The sequence below is a fragment of the Trichechus manatus genome, unplaced genomic scaffold (genome assembly GCF_000243295.1).
Source record: "Trichechus manatus latirostris isolate Lorelei unplaced genomic scaffold, TriManLat1.0 scaffold00078, whole genome shotgun sequence".
Lineage (NCBI taxonomy): Eukaryota > Metazoa > Chordata > Mammalia > Sirenia > Trichechidae > Trichechus > Trichechus manatus.
This window is the reverse complement of record NW_004444014.1, coordinates 12,547,056-12,575,050: the sequence shown is the minus strand read 5'-3', so window position 1 is coordinate 12,575,050 and position 27,995 is coordinate 12,547,056. Positions and strand designations below refer to the sequence as shown.

The following is a 27,995-nucleotide window of genomic DNA, read 5'->3' as shown; positions in this document are numbered from 1 at the left end:
TTTTGTACAAAGTTCACGAAGTACAAAGACAAGGAGAAATGGTCTGGAAGTGACAAGGAGAGCTATGAGATAGCATTGCTGCCTCCTAGCAAAAGGAGAATCAACGGTTCCTCAGAATGGGTTGTGAGGTTACTGGGCTGTGGGAAAGAGCCGGCTTGGATTTAAATCTGGGAGATAGGAACTGTGCTGTGGAGGCTTTAAAATGACGTGGAGTGTCAGGCTGAGAAGAAGTCAGCAGTGGAGAAATGAGAAATGGACTGAGCAGTAAGCCAGAAGATCAGTAAATAGCTAAGGGAAGGCAGATGTGAGAGGTCCACAGTTTCAGGTGGGACATTAGAGCAGTGATTTTCAAACTGTGTTCCATGTAGCCTTAAAGGATTGCAGGGAAAGAGGAGAAGAAATGATTTGGTGTGGGAGACAGCTGATGCTAAGCAAGAACAATTTGAAAAATCTACTGTGATATGAAGTTTAAATGCAGTGGGAGCTGAGAGGTCCCAAGACGTGTCAGAGCCCTAAGTTATTAAGGTTCCAAACAGAGGGCTGGTGACAAATTGCTGTGGTGCCTCTGAAGTGATCTTTTACTAAAGGGGGTGCAAGGTGGGGTAATGGAATTAGCGAGTACATTCAGGAGCCCTGGTGGCGCAGTGGTTAAGAGTTATAGCTGCTCACCAAAAGGTCAGCGGTTGAATCCACCAGCCACTCCTTGGAAACCCTATGGGGCAGTTCTACTCTGTCCTATAGGGTCACTATGAGTTGGAATCAGTGACAACTGGTTTGGTTTTTTGTTGTTGTTTGTTTTTTGGGTTTCAGTGACCTAGAAGAAGGCAGGTAAAGTTCTTACCTCTTGATAAGAAGCATAGGGCCTCCAGGATCTTCTCATTGTATGGCATTTGAAAACAAACAACAAAAAGGCAAAAAAGAAAACTGAGTAATTGTTTGAGTATTGTAAGGATCTTATTTGTGGATATTCTTTGAATTGCTTTAGAGTGCTGATTTGATAAATTTACCAAATTCTTTCCTTTTGTTATGAATACACGTGTTCTAGGTTTAAGTGGATCCATTATCCTTATGATCATGCTGAAGGCCTCTTATAAGATTGTTGTTGATACACTTGACAGTTTTCTAGGATTCGTACATTAATTATTACTTGTCTACTGTGAGTTACAGGGGCCAGTCTTTGCTGATGACAGAAGGGTTTATTTTGTTTCGTTTTCCTAAGCAGTTCTGTCATAGTTTTGTACTTGAATTTTATACCCCAGGCTATCTGAGAATAGCAAAATTCTTATGTTGCTAGAGAATTATGTTGGGCTCCCCTTAAGAAAACAGTGAGTGTGAGTTATGGCCTGGAAATATTCTTACTATACTTTTGCTTTCCAGAATGAGCTCATTTATTCAATTTATGGATTTGTATGTTGTATAGAATATTCAGTATTTTTGCAGATGTAATTTTAAGTAGAAATTGGTCATTCATGCTGGCACTGTACTTGATTTTCTAATCACTGACATGTTGGGGATTCAAGTTTTCATGTGCTTATGCTGAATTATTTCAACTGCCAAACATTAGGAAAATTGGAGAACATAGTATATAGAAGAAATTTCTTATGATTAAGCATTTGAAGATACTACTAGTAAAGGCTTTTCGAATCTCTTCATTGCAATTTTTTAAAGTGGTAGAGTTTTACATACTGCGCCCATTACAAATACAATGATCATGAGATTAGAATGAGGGTTGAAGCTAACAAGGATGTTAAAGTAGCTAAGTGTTACCAGTAATTAAGTTATATATAATTATTTTGATGTTAAAAAAAATCAGGCAATATATTGCATTTCATTGCATCTCACACACCTTTGTTTATAGAGTACTTATTTCATATACCACTAAGACAGAAAAAACATTCCAGCTGTCATTGTAAATCACATCCTAATATGGGAAAATATGGGAAAAAATATTTTAGAATAGATGAAATATAGTATATAAAGACAGTAAAGACGATAACTGTATAATAAGAAAACAATTTGGAAAAAATGATTTTAACCTTTTACTGGTATTTTTTCCTAAAAGGGAGTCATATAACTATATACCTCTTTATTCTACTTCCATGAGAAAAATACTCGTTAGAAATGTGATTTATTAAAGTACGTTCAAAGGTGTCTTGCATAGTTGGTGTATGTTAGTTCTGTTATTTGGGGGCTTTCGGAGTGAACCTGGTAATGAAGTTTTTTAAAAGATGACACTTTTACGTTGTCATGTAAAAGTTTAACTGAGATGTATAATAAAGTATGTTTGTTCTTACACAGTACTTTAGAACACTCCCTTGTCAATTAAAGTTGATTTGTTTCTTAGAAATGATCTGCATGTAAGATTTTATACAAAGAACAACTTTTTTTCAGTTTATGGAAGGATGATATCCAAACCCCATTTCAGTTGCTTTCAAATAAAAATTTCATTGAACTCACTCTTAGTTTACATAAAAGACTGGTTGGAAGAATACATGGAAAGTTAACACTTACAATCTTTTTTTGTTAGTTGTTTTCTAATAGTATAAGTACAGTAGTAGTAAAAATATATTTATTCACTAACCACATGCATTTCTTCCTGTCCTCTTGACCGGGGAAGATTAGTTTACTGGTCCATTTAATTCTTCAGGATATAGTAATTTCTAAATTAGGATACTATGGTGGATTCTGTAAGTCACATAGTAGTCATATAACTTTTTGAATAATGTTAATTTCTAATGTAACTCTGAAATAGCATGTGTTTAGAGTGTATAATCCAGGAATTATTAATAGGTAGCAGATGATCAAATTTGTACAGTATTGCAGCAGCAGGATTGTGTATTTTGTGTATTTTTGCCTGACTCTTTAAGATCACAAGGTCAAATTGTTACTTCACAATGGTGAGGCAAGTTTCTGGTCATATAGTTCTTATGTTATAATAACAATCAAGATTATATTACACTTGTAGTAAGACTTTAAATGACAGACTAGTCACGTAGAAGAGATAATATCACATAATATTCTCCTTTGTGTTCCCCTTTCCCACCTTAATGGAAAACCTCAAACATACACAAAAGTAGAGAGAAGAGAAAATTGAACTTCTGTATATCCATTTCCTGGCTTCAATAGCTATCAAGTCATGGCCAGTTTTGTGGCATGGATACTTCTCTCTCTTTTCTCTTCTCCTCCCCCCTCCCTCCTTTTGATTGTTGTTGAAGAAGAAATTGGGTTGTTTCTCTTTCCAGTTTTCCACAGTCGGGATTTGCATCCCTTGCATCCCTTTTTGATGCTGTTTATCATCTCTCTCTTTTCCCTGTATTTCCTGTGAATCAGTAGGTAGGTCTAGAGCCTTGATCAGATTCAGGATCTTTTTTTTTTTTTTTTAACCCCCCAACAAAAATACATTATAATTGGTGTTGTGTATAACTTGATATTCATAATTAAAAACTGAGCAGCATGAAAATAGTTGTGTTTTAACTTTTCCTTAAAACATCATCTTATGCGAAAATAAGGCACAGGTAACCGAAGGATATTTATAGTCAGGGCCACTACATGTCTCCCACCTACTCTTTGTTATCTGTGCCATCCACAGAAGATGTGCCACGCAGAGCTCTGCAACTTCCTGTTGACCCCGTTGACCCCGGACGTCTCAATCTCAAGTCCTTTTGATTACCCTTTACTTTCAGAGACAGATAACTTGACTCTGACTGAGAGTTTATAGTTTATGAGTTTTCAGGTTTTGAAAGCTTCTGTGTGGCATTATACTTCTGTACTTGTAGTTATTATTACTCTTTTCATTGGGCTTCTTTTTAATTCTGCCAACTCATATTTAAAGCGCTTACTTACTTGACAAACATGAGGTAAGATACTGTTTATAGAAATGGTATTACTTGAGTTTCCTATAATTTCTTGTTATTTAATCCTAACATTTTAATATCTCTCCTAAAATTACAGTTTATTCTGAGAACGGGAAAATTATTATATATTCTGTAATATAAAAGTATTATATATTAGCTAAAATAGATTTTTATATTTCTGGACAGAGTCATTAAAGACACAACAAATAATTTTATATTCTCTTCTCATCCTAAATTTTTGTAATTTATGTTGAAAAGCAGCTCTTGTGTCTTTAGGTTGCTTATATCACCATCTGGAACAATCTACACGTTAGCTTTATCAGCTAGTGTTATTCTTGGCCAGATGAAGCCCGGCTGAGAAATGATTTTCCTGCTGTTTTTATATTGCCATTTTTGTGCAGAGATATTTTTAAGGATGCGTAAAAAACAAAACTACTAAATGTTTAGCTTTTAAAATTAACATTGTCCAAAACAGATATTTTCATCCCATTCTTGGCCTTATACCATTATCTACCCATCCCTTTTGGATGAGAAGTTTAACACAGCATTTTCCAAATTTAATATATCCCAGAACCTGTTTTTCTTGAAATACTCATTAACATTTTAAAACCATATAACAAAGTACAAGGATTGGGAAATGCTGATCTGGAATACTACTCTTTTTATGATATTTCAGGTGTTAACAAATTCTGATTAGAATTATCTTTTATGAGGCCATGCCTTGCAAAATAATAATCATTACAGTGTCTGCCATTATCAAGTCTAGGGTTTTCATTTTGGCTTATTTTAAATATCATTTTACTTATCAATTCAGCATATACTTACTAAACTCCTGTAAGACACTATGCTTAACGCTACAGAAGGTATACAAATAAAGCAAAGACACCTCAGACCAAAAAACAGTTGTAATCTAATGGGAGGGAGGGGGATAAGACAGGTTTAACAGTTATTATAATAAGAGGTTGCAGTTGATTGGAGAAATAAGCGCTCTAAATGGAATGATATGGTTGTCAAGATCAGTAAATGATCACTACAAAAAGATTCGGAAAAGCTGCAGGCAAGAAAAGCTGTTTTAATTTTGCCTTGAAAGACAAGTTAGGGGTAAGAGAGAGAGGAGTGGGGAGGGAGATGTCAAGGGAGAGGAGCTGTGTGAGCAAACCACCGAAGCAAGAGAGCATGGGGCACATTTGGAGGAAAGTCATGAGTGGCTGTTTGACTAAAGGATGAATCACTGGGAGGTAGTAGGGGGGTTCAAGCAGGTGGCAGGCTTGGAAAGTTAGGTTAAATCCATGTTAAAGACGTTGGACTCTGGGAGACCGTAGGAATAACCTGATGAAGGCTATGTTTTAGGAAGGTTAATGTGTCAGTAGTATTTGAGATGTGAGTGAAAATGTTCTGCAGTCATTCAGGTGAATGGTGAAAGGTGAGGTGGTCTTGAGTCAGGACTCTGGTGTGGAAAGGTGTTGCGGACTGGAAGGGGATGGGTTCAGAGATGGCTCTGGTTGAAGACGCAGTTTAAACTCAAAGGTTATAAACAGAAACATGAATCAATTGCTGTAAAATTGATGTTAGTTAAGTTTCCTCCTTATTCTTAGTTCTAGAGCCAGTACAAAAGCCTCATGAAGGTCCTGGAGAAATGGGGAAACCAGTCGTCATTCCTAAAGAGGATCAAGAAAAGATGAAAGAGATGTTTAAAATCAATCAGTTCAATTTAATGGCAAGTGAGATGATTGCACTCAACAGATCTTTACCAGATGTTAGGTTAGAAGGGTAAGTACCCAGTGCGATCCTAACAGTGTTTAATTTGAATGAAAATGTGTTCTGAATTCCCAATAAATTGCCCTTTCATGCTGATTGTTCTTAAAGTCAGTGTTACATCACCAAGTTACTGCTTACCCCACTTAAAAAATTAACTAACTACTGATGAAAGAATACCTCAAGTTACTCCTGATCATTAGGACTCTGTATTTCAGGTTTTGGAAAATCATTGTTTTATCTGAATGGATTACTAGGAGTGTTTTGAATTAATGATTCTTAAAACATTCACATTCTCAACTTTAAATTTTTTTTTTCTAAATGGAGGTATAACTTAAAACATCATGAAATACAAAACTCATGAGTGTACAGCTTGCTGAATCTTTACATATATATATGTATACACCTGTATAACCATCATTCAGATCGAGGTATGGAATATTTCCATCACTCCTGAAAGTTCCCTTATGCTCCTTTCCAGTCAGTGCCCTTGCCCCAGAGGAAACCATTATTCTAACCTCTCTAAACATGGATTAATTTTATCTTATTTTCAACTTTTTATAGATGAACCCCTATAGTATGTAGTCTTTTGTGTCTTTGAGATCCATATTGTTGCATATATCATAAGTTTATTCTTTTCCATTGCAGTGTAGTGGTTTGTTATGTGAATGTACCATAGTTTATTTACACACTGATGGACATTTGGGTTGTTTGTACTTTTTGAATATTATAAATAAGGCTGTTGTGACATTCTTGCACATGTACCTCTGTTTCCTCTTTCCTATAGATTAGCAGTTAGATCTAGAGGCTTACTGTACTGAAATTCTTGAAGTCAGATAAATTGTGTGCTTGTGGGATAAAGGTGTGAAATCTGACCCATGATGTACATAGTAGGTCATCATGTCTGTCATCATTACATGTCCCATTTGTCTGTTTTCTCATTATGCAACAATGGAATACTGTACAGCTATGAAAATGAGCAAAAAACTAACTGCTATAGTATGGAGTAATCTCACCAACATTATATTGAGCAAAATAATTCACCCACAAGAATATATACAGAATAATGCTGTTTCTGGAAAGGTTAAAAACAGGCAAAACAAAACTATAATGCTAAGTATTAGGATGGTGATTGGTCACCTTTGGGCAGGAGCATGATGGTAATAACTGGTAGCAGGAGCAAACGGGTCTTGTGAGGTGCTGGCAGTGTTGTATTTCTTGACCTGAGTGATGGTTACATTGGTGTTTGTTTTGTGATAATTCATTGAGCTCTAAGTTTGTATTTTGTGCTCTTCTCTGTATTTGTGTTATATTTCATAATAAAATCAGTTTTTAAAAAGAGTGGGAGGTGAAGCAGAAGAGACAGCAAGCCTAGACAGCTTTTGAAGTGTGTTTCTGTAAAGGGAAGAAGACAAATGTGGGTGTTAACCATGGAGATAATGAAATCAGGGAGACTGTAAGACAGTATATAGTACAGTGTATTTGTATGTTGATGGGAAAATTTAAGAGAGGAGTATCATAGCAAGGGAATCCCTGGGTGGTGCATACAGTTAATGCACTCAGCCGTAAGCCAAAAGGTTGGAGATTGCAGTCCACCCAGAGGCAGCTTGGAAGAAAGGCCTGGCAATCTCCTTCCAAAAAACCAGCCATTGAAAACTCTATGGAGCGCAGTTCTACTCTGACACACATGGGAATTAGAGATGACTTGATTGCACCTGGATAAGCTTAACTCTGACCACAAATACACAGCATGATCTGGAAAGACTTACATAAGTTCAGTGCCCCTTGTCCTTGTTTCTGGCTGTTTTTGTTTAAATTTCTTACTTCTTCAAAATTGAAGTTATTAATTTATCTCATTAGGCATCCTAAAATACTTATTTAATGTCTTTGTTAGGTGGTTCCATAGAATTAAATTTACCGGAATTAATTTTATGTTCCAGTTGATTTTGTTTCCTGTCATTTATAGTATTTAATTTCTTCCTGTGATTTGGGATAGTGCTTTGCAGGCTCTTTTAGAGAAAGAGGTTTCCGTTGCTGCTGCTATTGTTTTTTTTTCATTTGTGGGTTGATTCCCATCCTTTTCTCAGGTTTTTTGATGCACGCAACCACTTGAATGAATCTCAGAGATATTATGCTGAATGAAACGAAGAAAGAAACCAGTCTCAAAGGTTACAGACTGTATGATCCCATTTATATGACGTTTGTGAAAAAACAAAACTGTAGTGATGGAGATCAGGGGTTGCCAGGGGTTAGGTGTCTGGCTGTAAAAGGTTAGCACAAGAGAGTTCTTTGGGATGATGGAACTGTTCTGTTTCCTGACTGTGGTGGTAGTTACATGATTCTCTGCATAGGTTAAAACTCTTAGAACTGTACATATATACCCAAAGTCAGTTTTAAAAAAAATGACACAATACTAAGTTTTGGTGAGTGTGTGGAGCAACTGGAACTCTTCATACACTGCTGGTTTGAGTGTAAATTGTTACAGCCTCTTTGGAAAACTATTTCATGGCATTTACTAAAGCTGAACTTGTACGCATTCTATTGTCCAATAAGGCATAAGTGTGTACATACAGTAACCAAAAGACATGTACATGAATGATTATCACTTTTCATAGTAGCCCAAACTGGAAGGTACTCTAATGTCCATTAATAGTAGAATGGAAAAATAAATTATGATATACTCATATAATGAAATACTATACAGCAATAAAAATGAACAGACTATTGCGCATAACATGAATGTTCCACAAACATAATGCTGAATGAAAGAATTTAAACACAAAAAGATAAATTTTGTATATCATAGTTTCTCAAAATGTGATCCTGGGACTTCTTGGAGGTCCCTGAGCCCCTTTCAGGGAGTCTGCAAGATCAAAACCATTTTCATAATAATACTAAGTAAGAACATTATTTGTTCTTTTTTTGTTCTCATTCTGTAGTGTACAGTGGAGTTTGAGAGGCTACATGGATCAGGGTCCAGTCAGAAGATAGAAATCACAATAATTTGAACAGGGAAAGTTTATTATAAATAATTATTAACTATAATGAAATTAACTATAAAGGGTAAAAGACAGTTCTGAAGGACATCTGGGGTTGAAAGAGCATACCAAGAAAGGTAAAACCAGAAGGAAGTTTCCTCTTAAGGCTGGGATTTAGACCTCACTGGAGAAGGTCTGATTGCAGCTGGATGGTGGAGAGGTCTGCATGTTGCTCCTGACTACTACACCTGCTGCACAGTACCCTCCCTGGTGGAGACTAGTAAGGCCAGCCATTGTAACCAAGGCTGACAAGCAGGAAATCATGACCAAAACTGGCAAATTAGACCATCTCAGAGTTGTGGTTTGGCAGACAGCCAAAGTAGGAAGCCTGCAGGGTTCCTGCAGAGCTCACTGAAAATCAGCCTGTGAGGCTGCTACTGAAACTCAATGAGGATGAATGCCTTTAAGTGCCACCCGCCACACTCCACTGGAAGCCATGCAATAGGAGCAAGAAGGAAACAAATGGAAGCACATCTGAACCAGGAAGATAAATTTCTTCCTCCTGCAGTGCCCTCCATCACCCTTTACTGACAGTTTAAACATTATGCCACCTGCAAAGGAGAAATGCTTATGGGGTCCAGTTCCATTATCACAGAGCAGGTAATGAAGGATAGATTTGGAACTGAGAGGCAATAAATTGGTAACTGGCACACTACAGTACATTCTTGTGTTTTAAAATTTTGTTTTACTTTATAGTATGGTAAATATCGATAGATATAGTCTGCATCAACAAACACTCTGACATCCTCAATAACTTTTAAGAGTGTAAAGGGGTCCTGAGTCAAAAAGTTTGAGAACCATTGCTCTGTATTATTTCCTGTAAATGAAGCTCAAAAAACAGGTAAAACTTGTCTGTAATGGAAGTCCGGTTGAGTGGTTACCTTGGGAAGGGCACACAGGAAGCCTCTGGGGTGTTGGTTTCTTGGGATGTTCTGTTTCTTGACATCTTCATAAAAATTTCAGTTAAGACTTCTCTTCCTAACGCATACCCTCTTGATAAACCTGTATACAACTTTAAAAAAAAAGAAAAGAAATACAACCTTACATTGGTTAGTTTTCATCCTTGAGGATGAAGGGCTCAGTTGGAACAGAGTAGAAGAAAACTGCTTATGCCACCTGTGGCCTTCCTGCTCATGCTCAACTCCGTGTCCAGCAATTCCTCCCTTCCCCCCGCCCCCAACACAGACACACACGGGATCTCTCCATGTGAAAAGCTTATGTAGCCGGCTGAAAGGCTCTTTGGTTCTTTTCAAGTGCTGTATGGTTTTCATAGGTGTGTGTGTATGTGTACCTGTTCTGAGGATAGTTATGATTTTTTCTGTTTTGCTTTGAGAGAATTCTATCCTTTATGAATTTATGTTCTCTGAATAATTAAGTTTAACTGCTTGATTTAGGAAACTATTTTCCCTTTTTGTCATTTATTTTCTGGTTCCTAATATTTGCTCTGTTTTCTGATTCTTCCATCCTGTTGTGAGCGATTTCCATTTTAGTCTTTTCTTCTAGTATTTTTCTCATTTTATTTTCTTTCCCTACAGTTTCAGAATTTAATTCTTTAACACATCATCCAAGAAATGAGTCTGGTTTATCTTGTGGCACATCTCTTCTGCTGGATCTGCTGTCTCAGACTTTTTCTATATTCTTCCTAGCTGCTTCCTAGCCATGCGCATGGCTAACAGTACTGCTTGTAATTGTACACTGTGCATTTTGCTTAATTGTCCTTTACATCTCACTTGATTTTATTCTTTTTGTTGTTTTCGTAAGCTAGTAGCAGCTTCGTAGTCATTTTGGCTATTTTCTGCTTCCTAATTGTACTTTAATACTAAGTAGAATTAACTTGGGAAAAGAGATCATAATGACAATGTAATTCAGTTAAATACTTCAAGAAATTCTTTTTCCTTCCTTTTTCCTAACTCCCTTTCCCCATACAGAGGGCATTCCTGACTTCAAAGTCCTATAGTCTGTGAGTCAGACATTCAGGATGCATCTTCCCATTAAAACACTGAGTTTCTTGTCCTGCTCACCTGTGATATACCTGAAGCTTAGTGCTAATGATATATGCAGAATCTAGCCATCATTCATAACAGAGTTTTGATGGGAAACTGGTTACAGGAGAATTATTTGGAGTGCTAATGACGTATTTTCCTTCCAGTAGCCTGGACAGCCAGTCTTTTGGGCCCCAGTTTTGTAGCCCAGACTCAGAGGCAGTGAGCTATAGAGAGGGTGGCAGGCTGTGTGGGGCCTTCTAGTGGATTTTGGGTTGAAAATTTGGAAACATAGGGTAGGGGAAATGGTTAGTGAAGTGGAAATAAGGCTACGGGGCTTTTGGCTCAGTGGATTTATAGTGCAATTACTGGTAATAGGAGGTGGAAATCACTCTATGAAAGGGAGATATGGGAATGGTAAGTGGGGGACAGCTCAAATGGATTTTAATGAAGAGGGACCGTGGGAGCTCTTTGTTTCTCCTTTCCTCCTGGAAGAGAGGCGGGACAAGTGCTGATGGGAACCCTACAGTGAACTCTCCTTTCAGCCCCCGTACTTTTTTCCCTTCCCATTTCCTTTTCTGCCAGCTACCAGCCAGCAGCCCTAGAGTGGAGCATTGGTACTAGGGTTATGAGGATATAAGTACTAAGATTGAAACTTCAGAAGAGATTTTGTTAATATTTTTCTCCTTTCTTCCCCCTTCTTCCCTTTCTCCACTCTCATTGCCAAATGGTTACAGATGAGGTTGGAGAGAGCACATGGTTTGAGAAGCTTGAGAAGAAAAGAGGGGAAAAAAGAAAGAGAAGGCTAAAGCAACTGTTACAAATGGGGATACTTAAGAGAGTTGTTCTGTGCTATCCTTAGGAGTGCTTATGTTCTGAAACACATCCCGTGGTATCTGGTTATTGACTGCCTGTTACGGATCTCTGATAGTCTGTTATCTAGTAGTTTTATCTAGGCTAAAAAGAAGAGACCACGTTGCCTACAATTAATAGATTGATTTTATGTGCATATATCTAGGTTTGTTTCTGTTCATTCTGATAACTTCATTTTTGGACATAATCTTTACTACACAAGATGCATAGTGATATTTAATTATGGTAGCATCAAGAGTGCTCAGAAGAGCGTGGGCTATGGAATCTTCCATCAAGCTTGCCACTGACTCTCTGTCTCTATGTCCCCAGTTACTCATCTGTAAATTGGACCTACCTTACAGAATTATTGGGAAGCTTTTAAGTGCCTGGTTCATAGTAGGTCCTCAGCAAGTATTAGTTCTCTTCCTTTGTAGAAGTTACAACCACAGATGGCTCTGACTTTATGTCTAGTTGAATTCTTAAAACCCAGTTCGGTTCAGGATGGATAGTATAGCCTGAATACATTCTCCGTTAAAATGAATCAACAGAAAACATTCATCAGGAAGAGATGCCTAATTTTAAGAGTGCAACTGACATCTTTAATGTATTTTTAATCTAAATGTCTAACTTTAAATAGGTACTATTTATTATCATGCAACATTGACCAAAACTTAAGTGAAAAGTAACCAGGAGTGCCACCACTAGGGCAGACTGCTTTTATTGTTCTATCACCCCTTCTAGTCCTGTCCAGATTTATTTATTCTGCTGTCTTAAAGGTCACTTTTTATAAAAGCATTTGCTTTGTCTCTAGGTGTAAAACAAAGGTGTATCCAGATACTCTTCCTACAACAAGTGTGGTGATTGTTTTCCACAATGAGGCTTGGAGCACACTTCTGCGGACTGTCCATAGTGTCATTAATCGCTCACCACGACACATGGTAGAAGAAATTGTTTTGGTAGATGATGCCAGTGAAAGAGGTAAATTTTAAATTATGATACCAATAATAATGTTACATGTTTTGTGACTAAAGGTTTAAAAAAGAGTTGCTATAATTTTTAACCTAATAATTTTATACACTTCTAATTTATCCTAAAATTATTTATGGCATTTGGACTCATTCACATATGCAGAAAATTACACCCTTGTGAAACTTCAAATATTACTTTAATTAACATTTAATTTGTATCACTTCTTGATTTTGCTTTAAAGAGAAATAATGGTATATAATGTAAATGTTTATGTAGAACAGTGCAAAGTCCTACCTAATTTTGTTATAATGTTCTCTTTGGGAAGCTGCAGCCCTCCCCAAGTTAATGGAGAGAGGCTGGGTCCTACTTAGAGCAATGAATGGAGAAATTTAGTTCTTTGTATAGTTGGAAGTATCTTTGACAGCAAAATGGAACCTGAGCTGGGTAAGCTTTAGTTCTCTGGATTCTATTTTCTCCATTTCTAAGTTTCAGAAATGATCTATAGCTAAGTGCATAAAAGGATTAGGAAGGTACTTATGAAAAGGTGTGGTATATGACTCTTATCTCATGATAAGTCCTCCCCAAAATCTCAGTTTTTCAGAAGTGTAGCATCTCCCGAATGGTTTCATAAAGCACTCTTTTGGGAAAGGATATGTTAATTAAACGTAGACTGCAAAGTAGTGTTGAAAAGGCTCATCAGTAAGGACATGTGTTAAACTTGGAGATACCCAGCATTTCCCTAACAGACTTTTTTTCATAATTCATATATTAAGTATCATTGGTGTCATGTTTTCTCTCTAGTATTCCTGTGCCCACTTGAGAAAAATTTGGAGATAGCCACAGAATATAACTCCCTACTGCTTTTCCTTCCTTCTTTGACCAACCTTAAACTTCATGACCCATCATTTCCATTTCTTTCACTAGTATCTTCAACTTTCTTGCCTATTCTCTCATTGCATCTGCCAAGATGATTTAGTCAAGTATTTTACTTTCTCCAGCCTATAACCCCACAAAATATGTGCATTAAACAGTGATTAAATCTAAACATTTAATATGTTAATTATTGGGAGTAATTTACATGCTAACAATTTAGATCTTATTACTTTGCCGGATTGTAGGAGGTACAAACGAATATAAATAATAAGATATAGATCTACCTTGTTCAGGTATCTTATAATCTAAGTATAACATTTATAATCATACAAAATATTTAAATAGTATATAATTAAATGTCAAAATAAATGGTAGCTGTTGTAAATTATGAATATCACACTTAATGAGATAGTTTCTTTTGAAAATAGAAATGTACATCTCTTTAAGAAAATTAACTCAGATTAATTTAAGCAGCAGTATATGCAAACATCTATCCTGCAAGTAACTTGTGTTTGGTTTACTTACATGTTGATATTAGCTAAAGTAAATATTTCTCAAGGAGAGATATTTTCCCTCTGATAAATGAATTATTTTTCCATTTCCTCTTTTGCTTTGGCTACCATTTTATTGAATGTTCAAGAGGTCTGTGTGGAATAGTTTGTGTAGGATAATGACCTAATCAGAAAGGGGCATGCGCCCAAAATTCAAGTGACAGAACACCCCACATATACCATTTTCTCTTTTTCCTCATGCAGAGCCTTACTTCATTACCCCAACCTCTATAAATCTGTAAGAGAAAGCTGGTGTGAGGAGACATCTACTTTCCTGCTCCACCTGAGGCTTTTAGTCACTTAAACAGGGTCGATCCCCAAGTGCTACCCCAGAGTCCCTGATCAGGGGTCTGATTTTCCTTTATCTTCCTGCCTGGGAAACCGCAGGTGGCCAGGTCACCATTCCTGGTGTATGGGAACCACTAGGCATTGTGGTTTTGTGGTTATAATTGCAGCCTTACTGTCTAGATTGAGAATTGTCTAATAGAATTTTCTTTGCCTTCATTCATTCCTTTCTTTTATATGGACCAGGAACCAGAGCAGGCTCGTTTTTCTGTGTCACGCTTAAATGGTTATACCCTGTATGTTTTTAAGTTGGCTTTTTCCCATTCATGACACACATCCAAGGCACCTTCATTTCTCACCTAGACTGCTGAAATAGAATAACTAGTTTAACTAGTCTTCCCACAGCCACTCTCACCCCTTTCCATGTGTGCACCAGGTGCACACAGAGTGCGCTTTGAAACATGCAAATCTGATTGTGCGACTTCTCTGATTGAAACCCTTCTCAAGTATGCATGGCCTGGCCCCTGCCTGTATCTCCAGTCATACCTGGAACCACTCCCTACCCACCCCAACCCCATATTTTTGCCCTTCCTCCACATTTTTCTTCTTTGAATTTGTTAAAAATAGCATCCTTCTTTTTGTCTGATTGTCTTCACTTGTATTGGCACTGTTCTCTTTTCATAGAACTGTGTTGTGTAGGTAACTTCTTCAGCATCTCCTCAGTCTAGTTAACATCTAATCATCCTTCATAGAATATATTTAGAGAGGCCTTCCTTGACCTCCCCCCTCACCCTGTCCCCAGACCAGGCAGTGTCCCTCTGAACACATCTCTAAACATTCTGTACTTTTCTACAGCCCTCACCAGAGTTTTACTTGTCTGTTTAATGTCTGTTTTTCCTTGTTAGACTAATGCCATCAGGGCTGTTTCCTCACCATTGTCTCCTCATTGCCCACAGTGCCTGTTACATAGTGAACAGTCCAGAATTTATTGAATGAATGAAAGAATAATCCAGTCACTTAATCCTCCACATTTACTTCCTGTCAGTGCAGGCCTCCTGGTTAGGTTGTGTAGCATGCATGGTCTCCGCATGGGCTGAGAATACTTGATTTCACAGTCAACCTGCTGAGCTGTCAGTAAAACCCAAAAAACCAAACCCATTGCCAGTGAATCAGTTCCTACTCACTCCATGTGTTTCAGAGTAGAACTGTGCTCCATAACGTTTTCAGTGGAAGTGATCTTTCCGAAGTAGATTGCCAGGCCTTTCTTCCAAGGCTTCTCCAGATGGATTCAGACTGCCAGCTGGAATTCTTTCTAGCCAAGCCCTTAACCATTTGTGCCACCCAGGGACTCCCAAGTTGTCAGTAGCTACCATTTATTAAAGATATATAAAGTAGATGCTATAATTATCCTTATTTTACTGAAGAAGAAAATGAGGTTTAGCAAGGTAAAGGAGGTTTCTAAACTATATAAACCCAGGGCTTCACCTCTTAACTGCTATGCACATCCCTGCTGGTACAGTTTAACTGTTAGAGTCTGCAATGAAAGATTTGAGTTTAGATGAATCTCTAGTTCATGTCAGAAGTTATGTAATCATCCTTTCAGAAGGTTATTTTAAAACTTAATTACAACTGATATATGTTTCTAATCTGAGATGACTTGTTTTTTTAATTTTGCACAAAAGGAAACGGAGGTTCATTTTTAATAGGGATTAAGACTCAGGTTTATTAGACTCTAAATACCTTGTTCTTCCTATTAGTCTTCAGAATTCTGGCTAGTATTTCTCATATGTTGCTGTGAGCAGCAAAACTTTCCCTGACCTTCACACTGACATTCATTCCCTGATACTCACACTCCTAGACAACATCAGACTCCCTGTTGGAGAGATACCTGTTATGGTTGTATGCCATGGAGTCAATTCCGACTCATAGCGAACCTGTAGGACAGGGTAGAACTGCCCCATAGGGTTTCCAAGGCTGTAATTTTTATGGAAGCAGACTGCTACATTTTTACCCTACAAAGTAGGTGGTGAGTTTGAACCACCAGTCTTTTGTTTAAGCAGCTTAACCACTGCACCGCCAGGGCTCCTTGAAGAGATGCCTAGGGATCCATTTATAGGCTGATAGCCTTAAAGATATTTTAGTAAACAAGATTCTCCCTTATTTTTAGGTGAAATAGTACTTTTAACCACAATGGCTCTTAACCTCCATGGCTTCATTTTGTAAAATGAGGCTCTGACAGCTAGTATCTAATCCCCTACAGTGTCCTGAGTTCATAGTGATGGATCAGCTGGCAGGAAGATACCTTTATTGCTTGAAAGCCTTCATGATGCCAAGCAAATTTGTGAAATAACTTTTTTGAGCTACCAGACCACAGAATCATGCGTTTTTCATTTTGTTCATAGACAAGACAGCGTATTACAGATTTCAAAGATGTGGGACTCCGGAAATTAGATTGTTTTTGTTCTTAAGAGGCACTTTAAACTCACTGGGAGACATGTTGTGACACACCCAACCTTGACTGGTCTGAGGTACTAGAATATGTCTCAGACCTACTTCATGAGACCCTATCAAACTCTAGACATAAAGTGAGTATTAAATTCACGTCACATCAGTTGATTCCACAGCCCGGAACTGTTCTCTCTAGAGCTGTCTTACAGAATTCCTTGCTGTGGGTAAGAAGATGGACTTTGAAGTCAGGCCGATCTGGGTTTGAATCTTATATCCACCCTTAAACAGTTGTGTCGCTTTGATCGAGTTCGTTCAATATTCGGAGCCTTAGATTTTCATTTCCAAAGCAAACATGAGTATGTGACCTCTAGGGTTGTTGTGAGGATTTAACGAGATAAAATATGTAAAGAGCTTACCTAGCGCAGTGCTAAATGGGCACAGAAAGGTAGCTAGTACTGCTAAACAGTGCTTTTACCTGGGGGTGGGCACTACATTCACCTTTTTACTCAGAATCAAGTTCTCTCTTTCTTTCTTTACCCTGAGACTTGGTTCCCAAAATCACAGAGGTGATCGGGTAGGAGTTCTACTCCAGATATGTTTCAGACACTCTTTTTGGCCTAAATGTTAGGAAATGTATGAGCAGAAATGCAAATGATCTGTATTCCGGTATAGTGAGACATCTGGCCCTTTCTTTTTCACAGTTTTCATATCCCCGATTCCTTCATTATTGAGTCATTCTAGTCTTAGCAGTTGAAACAGGCAAAAACCATTTCACTGCTATTTGTCTTTCTTTCCCCACTGTATAGGAAGCCCTTTGGATCCCCACTTTTAGTATCCAAAGAGCCCCTTAATGCATGTACCCTGATCTCTTTGTGGCCTTGCCATCGCTAGAGTCCTATGGGGCAGAGCTGGTCATGGAGTCCCAGTAGTTCCTTCTCAAGTATGTCCTTTCCTAGAGAGAGAATCTTCATACCTGTCGCATGGAAACTAGTTGAGAAGACATTTGGCTATACCACCACCAAAAGCTTCTCTGGCATAAATTCAATGAAGTAACTTGATCTGAAAAATCCTTTCATTTTTCTTTGAGGAAACTGAGCCTTTTCTGCCTTTTAAAATCAGTTGAGGAATTTAGAGGCGGGACATTCTTGGTTTTAGGGACAAACCTCTATCTGAACTCTCCAGGGTCGCTAATGATTTCATACACCATACACACACTCTCTCCTTTCCCTTCCCTTTTCTCTTTTCTACTTCAAGTGTCCTTCCATCTTAAAAACTTTCACTGAGACCTTCTTGTCTGCTAAGGATCTCTGTCTTCTAAGTATTTCTCTTTTGAGTTTGCCCTCACTTCCTGTCCTCTGATAAAAGAACTATATAGTCAAAGACTGTAGTAATCCTAAAACAGTTCATTTCTACCTCTGAAGAAATTCCACAGTTTTCTGAATTCTGACAGCTACTGCATATTCTGTTCCTTAATCTGTTGAACTGCTTTCTTTCTGTTCCTGATCATTAAGCATTGTTAGAAAAAGAAGAATTGAGCCAGGCAGTTACTCAGAAAACTGTGGTAATGTGCCTACTCTTGATTGAGCCTGAGCCATATAATAAGGTTGAGGCAGCTCTGGTAAATGCTCTCAGGAAACAAGGTTTCTTGGTAGAGAAATGAGTTTGTGAGTCAGGCAACCTTACTGAAAATGTTTCTAAATATATTTTGGATGAATATTACAAATCAAAATTGCTTTACATCTGGGTAGCCTCAGGTCACTTTTTTCATGTTACTTTTTGTTTGTTTTGTTAATTTTTCAGACTTTCTGAAAAGACCTTTAGAGAGTTATGTGAAAAAATTAAAAGTGCCAGTGCATGTAATTCGAATGGAACAACGTTCTGGATTGATCAGAGCTAGATTAAAAGGAGCTGCTGTGTCTAAAGGCCAAGTGATCACCTTCTTAGATGCTCATTGTGAGTGCACAGTAGGGTGGCTGGAGCCTCTCCTAGCCAGGATCAAACATGACAGGTAATTTTCTGGACTCTATAAATTTGTTTTCAGTGCATTTTTCCTAAGCTATATGGTAACTTACAAAACTCTGTATTTTTTAATAAATGCAAAAATATTTTCCTCCCAAGTTTCTTTTAAAATACTCATGAAGAGCCCTCTAAACTAAGTATGAGAGAAAACCACATTCTAAAGTCTGGAAGGAATGGTTGCAAACTGTCTTGTGAATGGGGATAAATAAGGAAGTGTGTTGTTGGAATGTATACTCTATGCTTTGTTCACTAAGCCAGAGTAAAACAGATAAACAGTAAACTCCAAGAAGCTAGGATAAAACCTGTTACTTGTCCCTCCTCTCTAAAGCTAACACTGGGGCGGACAGGTGCTTGCCATGTCCCATCATCTCTGTCAACATCCATCCTGAGACTCTAGCTTTCTGTTTGTAGCACAGCAAGAAGTAGAAGAGGGTAAAGAGACGCACTGCATCCTGAAGTGTTTAATTGTATATGGGAAAGCACTATAATCTTACATAATACAGGAAAAACATCAGGAGTAAGGCACATGTATGGTTGTAGTCTTTCGTGTTATCACATTTTTCAAAGAATTACCTACTGCTTGGGTCTGGCTTAGTTCTCGCTTATCAGGGGAAACCTAATTTCAGTCTGTTAGACCTGTATTGAATTTCTGCTTGTCATCATAGTGTAAGATAGAGGCTATTAATATCAACATTAATGTTTAGATTTCGTAGGGTTAAACTTTCAGCAGTCACCTTTAGTGTGGGGGAGCTAAAGCCACTGCATCTCTCTTTCTTGGTAGCAAATGCTGGACCTGCATCTCTCCCCTTTCAAAGATGAATAAATAGAAAAAACCAGTTTGGGGTCAATGAGAAGACATGACGGCCTTAGGAAGGAGAATATTACCTTGAAGAATCAAAGGAATAGAATATCTCTGTAAATTGCTTCTGTAAATAATGGATTCCTGATTTAGGGAATATTTGCTTGCATAAAGATAACATGTAACCTTTATGAAACAGCAGCCCACACCTGTAGAGAGAGAGCAATGTCATGACAGAAGTGTCGTAGGGGAGTAGGTTGAAATAATAGCCACAAAGACATCCAGTTTGGGCTGTATGGCGGAGTGGATAATCCTGAGTAACTTTGCCAACTGCAAAAACTAAAATACTGGGTAAAATACAAAATACCTTTTTAAATGCATCATTTAGTTGGCACAAAAGTAAGAAATTTGCAAATCTCAAAACAAAGTGAGAGCAAGTAAGCAACCCAAAACCAATGCCAGCTTTAACCTTGAGGCTTTCTGCTGACCTCTGGAGACACTGGGCTTCTGCCTTGATAGATGAAAAGGACAGAGGATAGGAACTAAAGCCTGGGACCTTCATAATGCCGGAAAACTATTAGCAAACCCCTGCATAAAGCTGGGATCTCTTAAGTCTGTATCCTCGGTGTAAGTGAGAATGAAAAATAAATCCCACCGCAACAAAAGGACCAGCAAGAAAACATGTCAGTCTCACTCCTGGTATGGAGTGGAGGAGGGTAAAAAAATCTCCCCTAAGAATTTGTAAACAGAATACAGAAAAAGAAGGAACCAACCTGAGGAGTAGCTGATGGGTTCGAACCACCAGCCTTTTGGTTAGCAGGATGGTTATTCTTCCCCAAAACAGTTTTACCATGGATTAATAAGTATTTGGTAAATCCAGAAGAGCTCTGTGAAGTTATTATTTTTGCTAGGTTCTTTTGGTTTGCGTGAAGCAGAAACTCACTTGTGTTAACTGCCAAAAAGAAAAAGAATATATTGGAAGGCTCCGTGTGAGTTGGAACTAGAACTAGATCACCATCAGGAACTGAGGCAGCTCTGGAAACCAGAAGCATCTTCTCATTAGCTTAGGCCACATAGTGCTGCTGTTTTGGAGTTTTTGGCATGCATGTGGCTCGTCTTGGCATTTGATTTACAGCTCACATCAGCTGAGCTCAGCCTTGCCATGACATCATGGTTAGCTTATCTGTTGTTCCAGGTCACAGGTCTCTGGCCAGCCTAAGATTGGACTGCCTTTGATTAGATGGCCATTCCTAGTCTAATCAGTTGGGTGGAAGGATATCACATACTACAAAATACAGCTGCCTAGAGACAACCTTTTCAGTAAGGGCTCTGAGTAGTAGGTCAGCTTTCCCTAGAAGGGGCTGTGGTCATGTAAACAGTTTAGCTTTTTCAGATTTTATTTTAAAAAAAATCACAGGGCCAATAGAGAACTTTACAAATTGTATGGTCAGACAGTTTGTATTAAGAAGTACAAACCTGAGATATTTGGTTACATATCCTTTCTAATAATTAGAAAGTTCAAATCTAAAAAATCATGAGATATTATTTATCATTATTATATTACCAAAAATGTAAGAAAATAACATCCAAAGTTGGTAGCATTGTGGGGAAACTGTAGGTAGAAGCATGTGCGTATACATATAATAGAACACCTTTGGAAAGCAGTAAAAAGGAGTGCCACAAAAAAGTTTCTGCCCTTTAATCATAATCTCACTCCTAGAAGTTTGTTCTTAAGGCAAAAGTGAAATGCTATGTATATAAATATGTTCACTGTAGTATCTTAATAGTGAGAAATTATTAAAAAGTCAATGCCCAAGAGTTGGTTATTAAGAAAATTACCTTAAAGTACTAATTTTGAAAACCATAGAGCTGTTGTAAGTATTTTTACATGTGGGAAGCATGTGAAAATATGACTGTAAAAAGGTATGGATGGCAATCAATAAATCTGTAATTATGCTAGCTTGGTAGGATGTAGCAAATTTTTTCACCATTTTCTTTAGTAGAATTTATTTTTTATTTTTGAAACATTACAATATTGTTAATGTAGTTGTCACACAGGCAATTCTTTAGTAAGAGTTTTTAATTTGCTTTTATGATTGTAGGAGAACAGTAGTATGTCCTATCATTGATGTGATCAGTGATGATACCTTTGAGTACATGGCAGGCTCTGATATGACCTATGGTGGATTCAACTGGAAGCTGAATTTTCGCTGGTATCCTGTTCCCCAAAGAGAAATGGACAGAAGGAAAGGTGATCGAACGCTTCCTGTCAGGTAATTAATTTGTCAAATGTTTTTTCTAAAGTATTATTGACAGAGGATTGTAAAGATTCAGGAATCGTTTGAAAAGGATGATAAATACATTTTGAGAGATGTGCAGTGTGTGCAGTTTATGTATAGTTAAGAGCCATCTTTCACATATCAGTATTTTAAAGAAAGATTTTCTTTCCCTCTAATCAACTAATAAAATTATAAATTTTCATTTATATAAATCTAGTACACATGAGATGACATTTGTATGTTTTTGGTTTCTACGTGAACATCAGTTTGTAAATGTGTAAGTCAGAGTTGTGCTTTAATTTGGTTAAAGATAATATGTAGCTTAAATCAAATTGTCCTCTTGATTAATTACTTTTAAGTGTCAATATGTGAAAATATTCCCTAAAACTGGGTCCTTGCACCAGAATGCAGAATTTTAAATTCGGGCTTATAACATCTGGATGATAATTACTGAATGGTAAAGATTAGAAAAGCTTGTTTAAAAACGCAAATAACTAGATTTGACACAAAATGTAAAGGGAATTTTTGTTAATTCATTTTCTGATTTTCTTTTGTTCTACATTTGGTCATTTATAGGTTTTTTGTTTGTTTGTTTGTTTGTTTTAAAGAAAGAGAAAATCTTCCTTCTATTCAGAACATTTAATTTGAGACCTTTGTGTTTTCTAACCATCCTAGGATTTATTCCAGTTGCCTGCTGCTTCTGTTAGTAATTAGGAGTTCCTTCAGAACCAGCTTCAGCTTTCTCCTTTTCCTCCTATCCTGGGTCCTCACCTCTGCTTTCCCTTGAATTCAAGTCCAGTCCTGGCAAAGTTGACACAAGCTTTCACTAACTCTGCACTTTGTCCCCTAGCCAACCCAAGTCCTTTTTTAGTATCACAAGGGACTTTTCTTCTCTTTAGCTGACAGTTTAGTCCACTGTCTAAATCAGGGCTTCCTAAACATTCTTATATCAAGGATTTCTTTGAAAATCTGATAAAAGCTGTGGACTTTGTCCAACAGAGAAAAATGTGCATGTGTAGAATGGAAGATTTAGCATACAGTTCTAGGAAATTTAGAGGTATTCCAAAATCCAGGTCAGGAAACCCCTATACTAAATAATAAGTCTGTATATTAGCCTGTTTCCTGTGACTCCTAAGATATTAGCCTTTTCTCATTCTTCTTTTCTAAAACCAAAGTAAGCCCTAACCTATTTATGGAAACTATTTCCATTGGAAGGACAAATGCTGTCACCCTCTATAGGCATGGAATTGAGTACATTTTAGGGTTACAGAGGTGGCCAGTTCACCCTAAAGTATTACCTTCATAGTATCCTTGGTCCCTGGAACTTATTTATTATCTCCTGGTTGAAGTGCATTTTTTCCTCTATACTCATCCTTCTTGGAAATCAAAAAAGTTGACTGATATTTATTTAAATATTCCTTCATTATCATTTATCTGTCTAATTCCAATAGTTACTAGCCCCTCGTCATACCTAGGCCATGTTTTAATAAATTAGACTCCTTTTTTGCAGAGAACACACCATACTTGATCAGGATGATCATCCCCTTAGAAGAAGCATATTGATTTTTTTATTCTGTTCTTCATATCCTCCTTTCCTGTAAGCTATAGAGAAAGGGCTTGTTGTTTTCATCCTGTTTAATCTTATTAATCTTCTTTACAATGTCTGCCACCCTTCAGAACCTGGCATATTAACTCTTGTTAGTTGCCGTCAAGTTGATTCCAACTTATTGTGACCCCTGTGTGCGCACAGTAGAACTGCTCCTTAGAGTTTTCAAGGCTGTAACCTTTTGGAAGCAGGTTGCCAGGTCTGTCTTTTGAGGTATCTCTGGGTGGGTTTGAACTGCCAACTTTTGGGATAGTAGTCGAGCACTTAACTCTTTGTGCCACCCAAGGATCCTTATGTTAACTCTAACCTGAGTCTGTTTGGTTAATATAGTCAACTGCAGTTATAGTTGTTAGGGACTCTGTAAGAGGTGCACAGTCAGGTGGAGAGGATTAGAGAGGACTAGTTTCAACTAAAGAAGTTCAAGGTGGAAGCTCAGTCAGGACCTGAGAACCAGGAAAGTTCCTAAAGGCAGGAAGAGCCTTGAAGAGGTCAGGGACTGTAGCAGAGAGAAAGAAGTGCCTTGGCAGAAACCAGTAGGGAGTAGGTCCAGTGGTCGGCATCACTGGGATGTAGGTCATGTCTGAAGACTAAATAACTGGTATAAAGATACAGACAGCCCCTGGGGGCCTGTGAAAGCTTTTGAAGAATGTGTGAATAAGCATTTATTCTGTAGGTACAAAGAGTTTTAAAACTACTTTTAAAAATAAAAACTGATTTTAAATTATTATTAATGGTATAGTATTATGATTGAATTTCAGGACACCAACAATGGCAGGAGGCCTTTTCTCAATAGACAGAGATTACTTTCAGGAAATTGGAACATACGATGCTGGAATGGATATTTGGGGAGGAGAAAACCTAGAAATTTCCTTTAGGGTAAGTACTTTTTGGGGAAAAAAAGAAATCTTTTATTTAACCTGAAATGTAGATATGCTCTGATTATTCATATTATCTCTAAAAAATAAAAGTTAAATTTAATGAGTTTAATTGGACTTCAGAGCCTTCAGTCCATAAGAGCTTTAAACACAAAAATTATTCCTTTAAGTAAAAATCAAATATCCAGAGAAATTGGTATTTATTTTTCCGAGATAGCTAATTATTTGTAGATCATTTGCATCTTAATATCACTGACAAGTTTGATGATGCTGTTAAGGATTCATTACAAACTATTTAAGCAAATGATTCAGTTTTCTTAAGTAATTATCCAGCTATGAAACTTGTGCAAGATTTCCTAGTTATTTTTGTTCATTTTTATTATTTTTAAGGAAGTAATTCATTAAAAAATAATACGTAATTTCTAAATGCTGGTTTGGTATTTAACTGCCAAAAAAATAGTAATTTTACACTCTGTAATATACTTCGCACTTCTAGTGTGAAATTTTTCTTTCTTATATAAAACCTACTTACTTTACCAGATTTATATTTTTCAAGGCAAAAGAATTCTGAAATTGCTCTAAATTAATTTAACCTATTGTACCTTGTATAATAGTCTTTTTGCCGTTCATGTTTATTAAAATCAATATATTATTCTAATTACATTGCATATGTTTTAAAATAATCCACTTTAGATATGTAGCTTACTATCATGGAAATCACACTGAACCCCACTGTAATCTGAACCTGCTCACTTTCGTCCCCTGGAAATTACTTTGCCCCTTGTAAAAAGAAAAGATTGGAGTCTAGATAATCTTGGAGATCCTGTTCAACTCGAAGATTTTACAATCCTGGGAAATGTTAAACATTCTGAATATTTCACAAAAACAGAACTTTTCCAAATGTATTCTAATGGCAAAATAGTTAGGAGACGTTTTAACTCTCAGAAAATTGTCTTTTCAAAGAAGCAGAAGAATAATTTCATAAAATTAAAAATGTGAAGCCATACTTAATCTATTTTTGTTTTTTCCTTTTTTTTATTGTTCTAAGAACAAAAGCATATTCTATCTTACTGAATAACTGGTTTCCATTCCTAGGTTCTGTTTAATGTACAGGGTGTGAGACAGGTTTGAAGGGGAAGCAGATAAGAATCTGGATGGTCACTCTCTGGTCAAAGGTTTTTTGACCATCAATCATAGTAATAAATACATTATGCATTACACACAAACACACACACAGTTTAAACAAACATTTCATGAAACAGTATTCCCTTGTTAACAGGTGCTGGTTGTTGTTCATCAGATTTGAATTTATAATGTTATGAGTCATGGTCTGCAATTAGAAAAGCACAGTTTTAGACCTCAGCTCATGTCTTTTCTATTTTTAGCATTCAAACTGTCTTTTCTGTATTTTAACCTTCCACTTGCGTGTAATCGGAGCCAAAAATTAGAGAAAAGAGTTGTCTTGAGGAGGCACTGGCTTGTGACCAGATAGCCGGAGCTGCACTGTATGTCTTTGATTCTGTGGAATTCCATCAATGAGACCTGGTAAAAGTCAGCATTTGTTTTTTAACCCAGCCATGAATATCTTACATGATCTGCTTTGCTCTTGTCTCCAGATTTGGCAGTGTGGAGGTACTTTGGAAATCGTCACGTGCTCACATGTTGGACACGTGTTTCGGAAAGCTACACCTTACACATTTCCAGGAGGCACAGGGCAGATTATCAATAAAAATAACAGACGACTTGCAGAAGTTTGGATGGATGAATTCAAGAATTTCTTCTATATAATTTCCCCAGGTGAGCATTATTTTGTATTAGAAACACAACACTGTCATTTTCTTATCCCTGATCCTAATGGATTCTGAGGGGTCGAAAATAAGCTCTAAGCAGAGGCCAAACACCTACCACATAGGGTTGATGTAAGGAACAAATGAAATCACACACAGTATAAAAAGTGCTTAGCAGAAGGCCTTGTGTAAGATATTATTAACAATAATAATACATTATCCAGGTCAGTTTATGTAAATTACTAGGAGCCCAAGTGTTATTCACGTATTTTTTTTTTAACCTAACCACAGCATTTTACAGTTATTCTAGTTAAGTTTCATCTGTTAATTTTCATTCATTTCCCTAGCTTGTATGAATTTTCCCGTATTCTTGGCTTTGTTATCCAGCACAACCACCCACTGTTTTAGCAGTAGTCGCGTGCATTCCCCATAAGCAGGTCCTTGATGCCTTCATCGTGCAGGGCTTTCATAAGTGTCAAGTATTGAAAGGCCAATACAAACCCCATTTCGGTCCTCAAGGACTTCTCTCTGGGAACTTTTCTCTGCTAGTCAGAGTTTGTGGGAACAGTTGTGCAATCAGCCATAAATCTGCCTGAGCTCGTTACCATTTCATCCTCATTTTTGTATTAACATACTGTCATGGGGTGGTATGCACAATTCAGTCAGTTGTGTGAGAAAAACCCGACTAGAAGCAGTTGTTCTGTTTTAAACCTGATTGTTTTGGGCAAAAGAGATCCTGATTGATTGATTGATTGATTGATTGATTGATTGATTGATTGATTGCCTTAATATATATTAAAGTCTTCTGAGCCCATTTAACTTATATCTGTGTGTAGTATTATTATGTGTACTACTATGTAAATAATATTATGTATTTCATTCTCATATAAATTTAATTTTTCTTTGAAAAATTGTAGCACATTTTAATGTCTTTTCCTTGTTTTATATTTTGAGAGGTGGATTCATGGTACATGAATATGAAATGATTCCACTTTTCCCATTCACATGGCTTGATAGATGAAGCATATAAGTAGAATTGTGTTACCTAATAGAACACTAATAATTCAGGGTCAATTATTTCTTTCATCAGGTGTTACAAAGGTGGATTATGGAGATATATCATCAAGGCTTGGTCTAAGACACAAACTGCAATGCAAACCTTTCTCTTGGTACCTAGAAAATATTTATCCTGATTCTCAAATACCACGTCATTATTTCTCTCTGGGAGAGGTAAAAATATAGATATATATCCTATGTAGTTATTATTTTCTCCCTTCTGTATCAGAAATAATAGAGGTTAAACTTCCAACAAGAAATTACCTTTATATTAAAATTACATAACTTTAAGCATGGGAAAACTCTTGTTAGTTGACAGAGTCTACTTCATAACTTGAAATGTCTTTAACTTTTAATCATGTTATATTTTGAAATAAGAATGCTCTACCCCTAACCTAATTTATCACTGTCTTTGGTAGGCTTTGTATTTAACAAACTGATCCTTTAGTTGAGACCATATACTGTTAAAGCTAATGTTACAGTGTTACTGCCTAAATCAGAGCTTGAGGAACTTCAGTGTGAAGGTAAATTGTAAAGAACTGACAAGGAAACTTGAAAGACCGTCCATAATAAATTGTTTTCAGCACTTACTTATTTTTTGAGGGGCGGGCGAGATTTTTAAATCTCAGTTTGGGCAGGAAGGTTGGAGAGAATATTGGTTAGCATATTTATTTCTGGTGATGCCTTTATTTTTCTTTTAGAGTTCAGCAGTAAATTTTCTTGAAATTTGAAATTTACTTATTAATGCGTATAATTAGCTAACAATTAATTGTGCTTGGAGGATGGTCACAAGAAACTATTTCTTGTGCCCTATTACACTATATTCCTAGAGCGTGAAGGGTATGTTGAGTTTCTTGGACTTCAGATGATTCTCATTCAAACTTGAGGGAGAATGACTCATTCATGTCTCATTAACGAGAGTCTGTTCCCTTTTTTGCAGCCCCATTCCGGTCAAGAAAGGCCCCGG

The 27,995-nt window shown here is 37.0% G+C and overlaps 1 protein-coding gene across 3 annotated transcripts in view; it reads left to right on the top strand.

The window, feature by feature from the left end:
* The window catches only part of GALNT1 (polypeptide N-acetylgalactosaminyltransferase 1), a 112,850-nt gene that overhangs the window by 72,980 nt on the left and 11,875 nt on the right, over positions 1 to 27,995 (top strand). For all 3 annotated transcript variants that reach the window (XM_004380914.2, XM_023735446.1, XM_023735445.1), the window contains 7 exons: positions 5,450 to 5,624; positions 12,293 to 12,459; positions 18,408 to 18,615; positions 21,528 to 21,698; positions 24,069 to 24,186; positions 25,802 to 25,982; positions 27,063 to 27,202. In XM_004380914.2, coding sequence (XP_004380971.1) covers positions 5,450 to 5,624; positions 12,293 to 12,459; positions 18,408 to 18,615; positions 21,528 to 21,698; positions 24,069 to 24,186; positions 25,802 to 25,982; positions 27,063 to 27,202 — 1,160 coding nt within the window. The remainder of the gene's footprint in view (positions 1 to 5,449; positions 5,625 to 12,292; positions 12,460 to 18,407; positions 18,616 to 21,527; positions 21,699 to 24,068; positions 24,187 to 25,801; positions 25,983 to 27,062; positions 27,203 to 27,995) is intronic.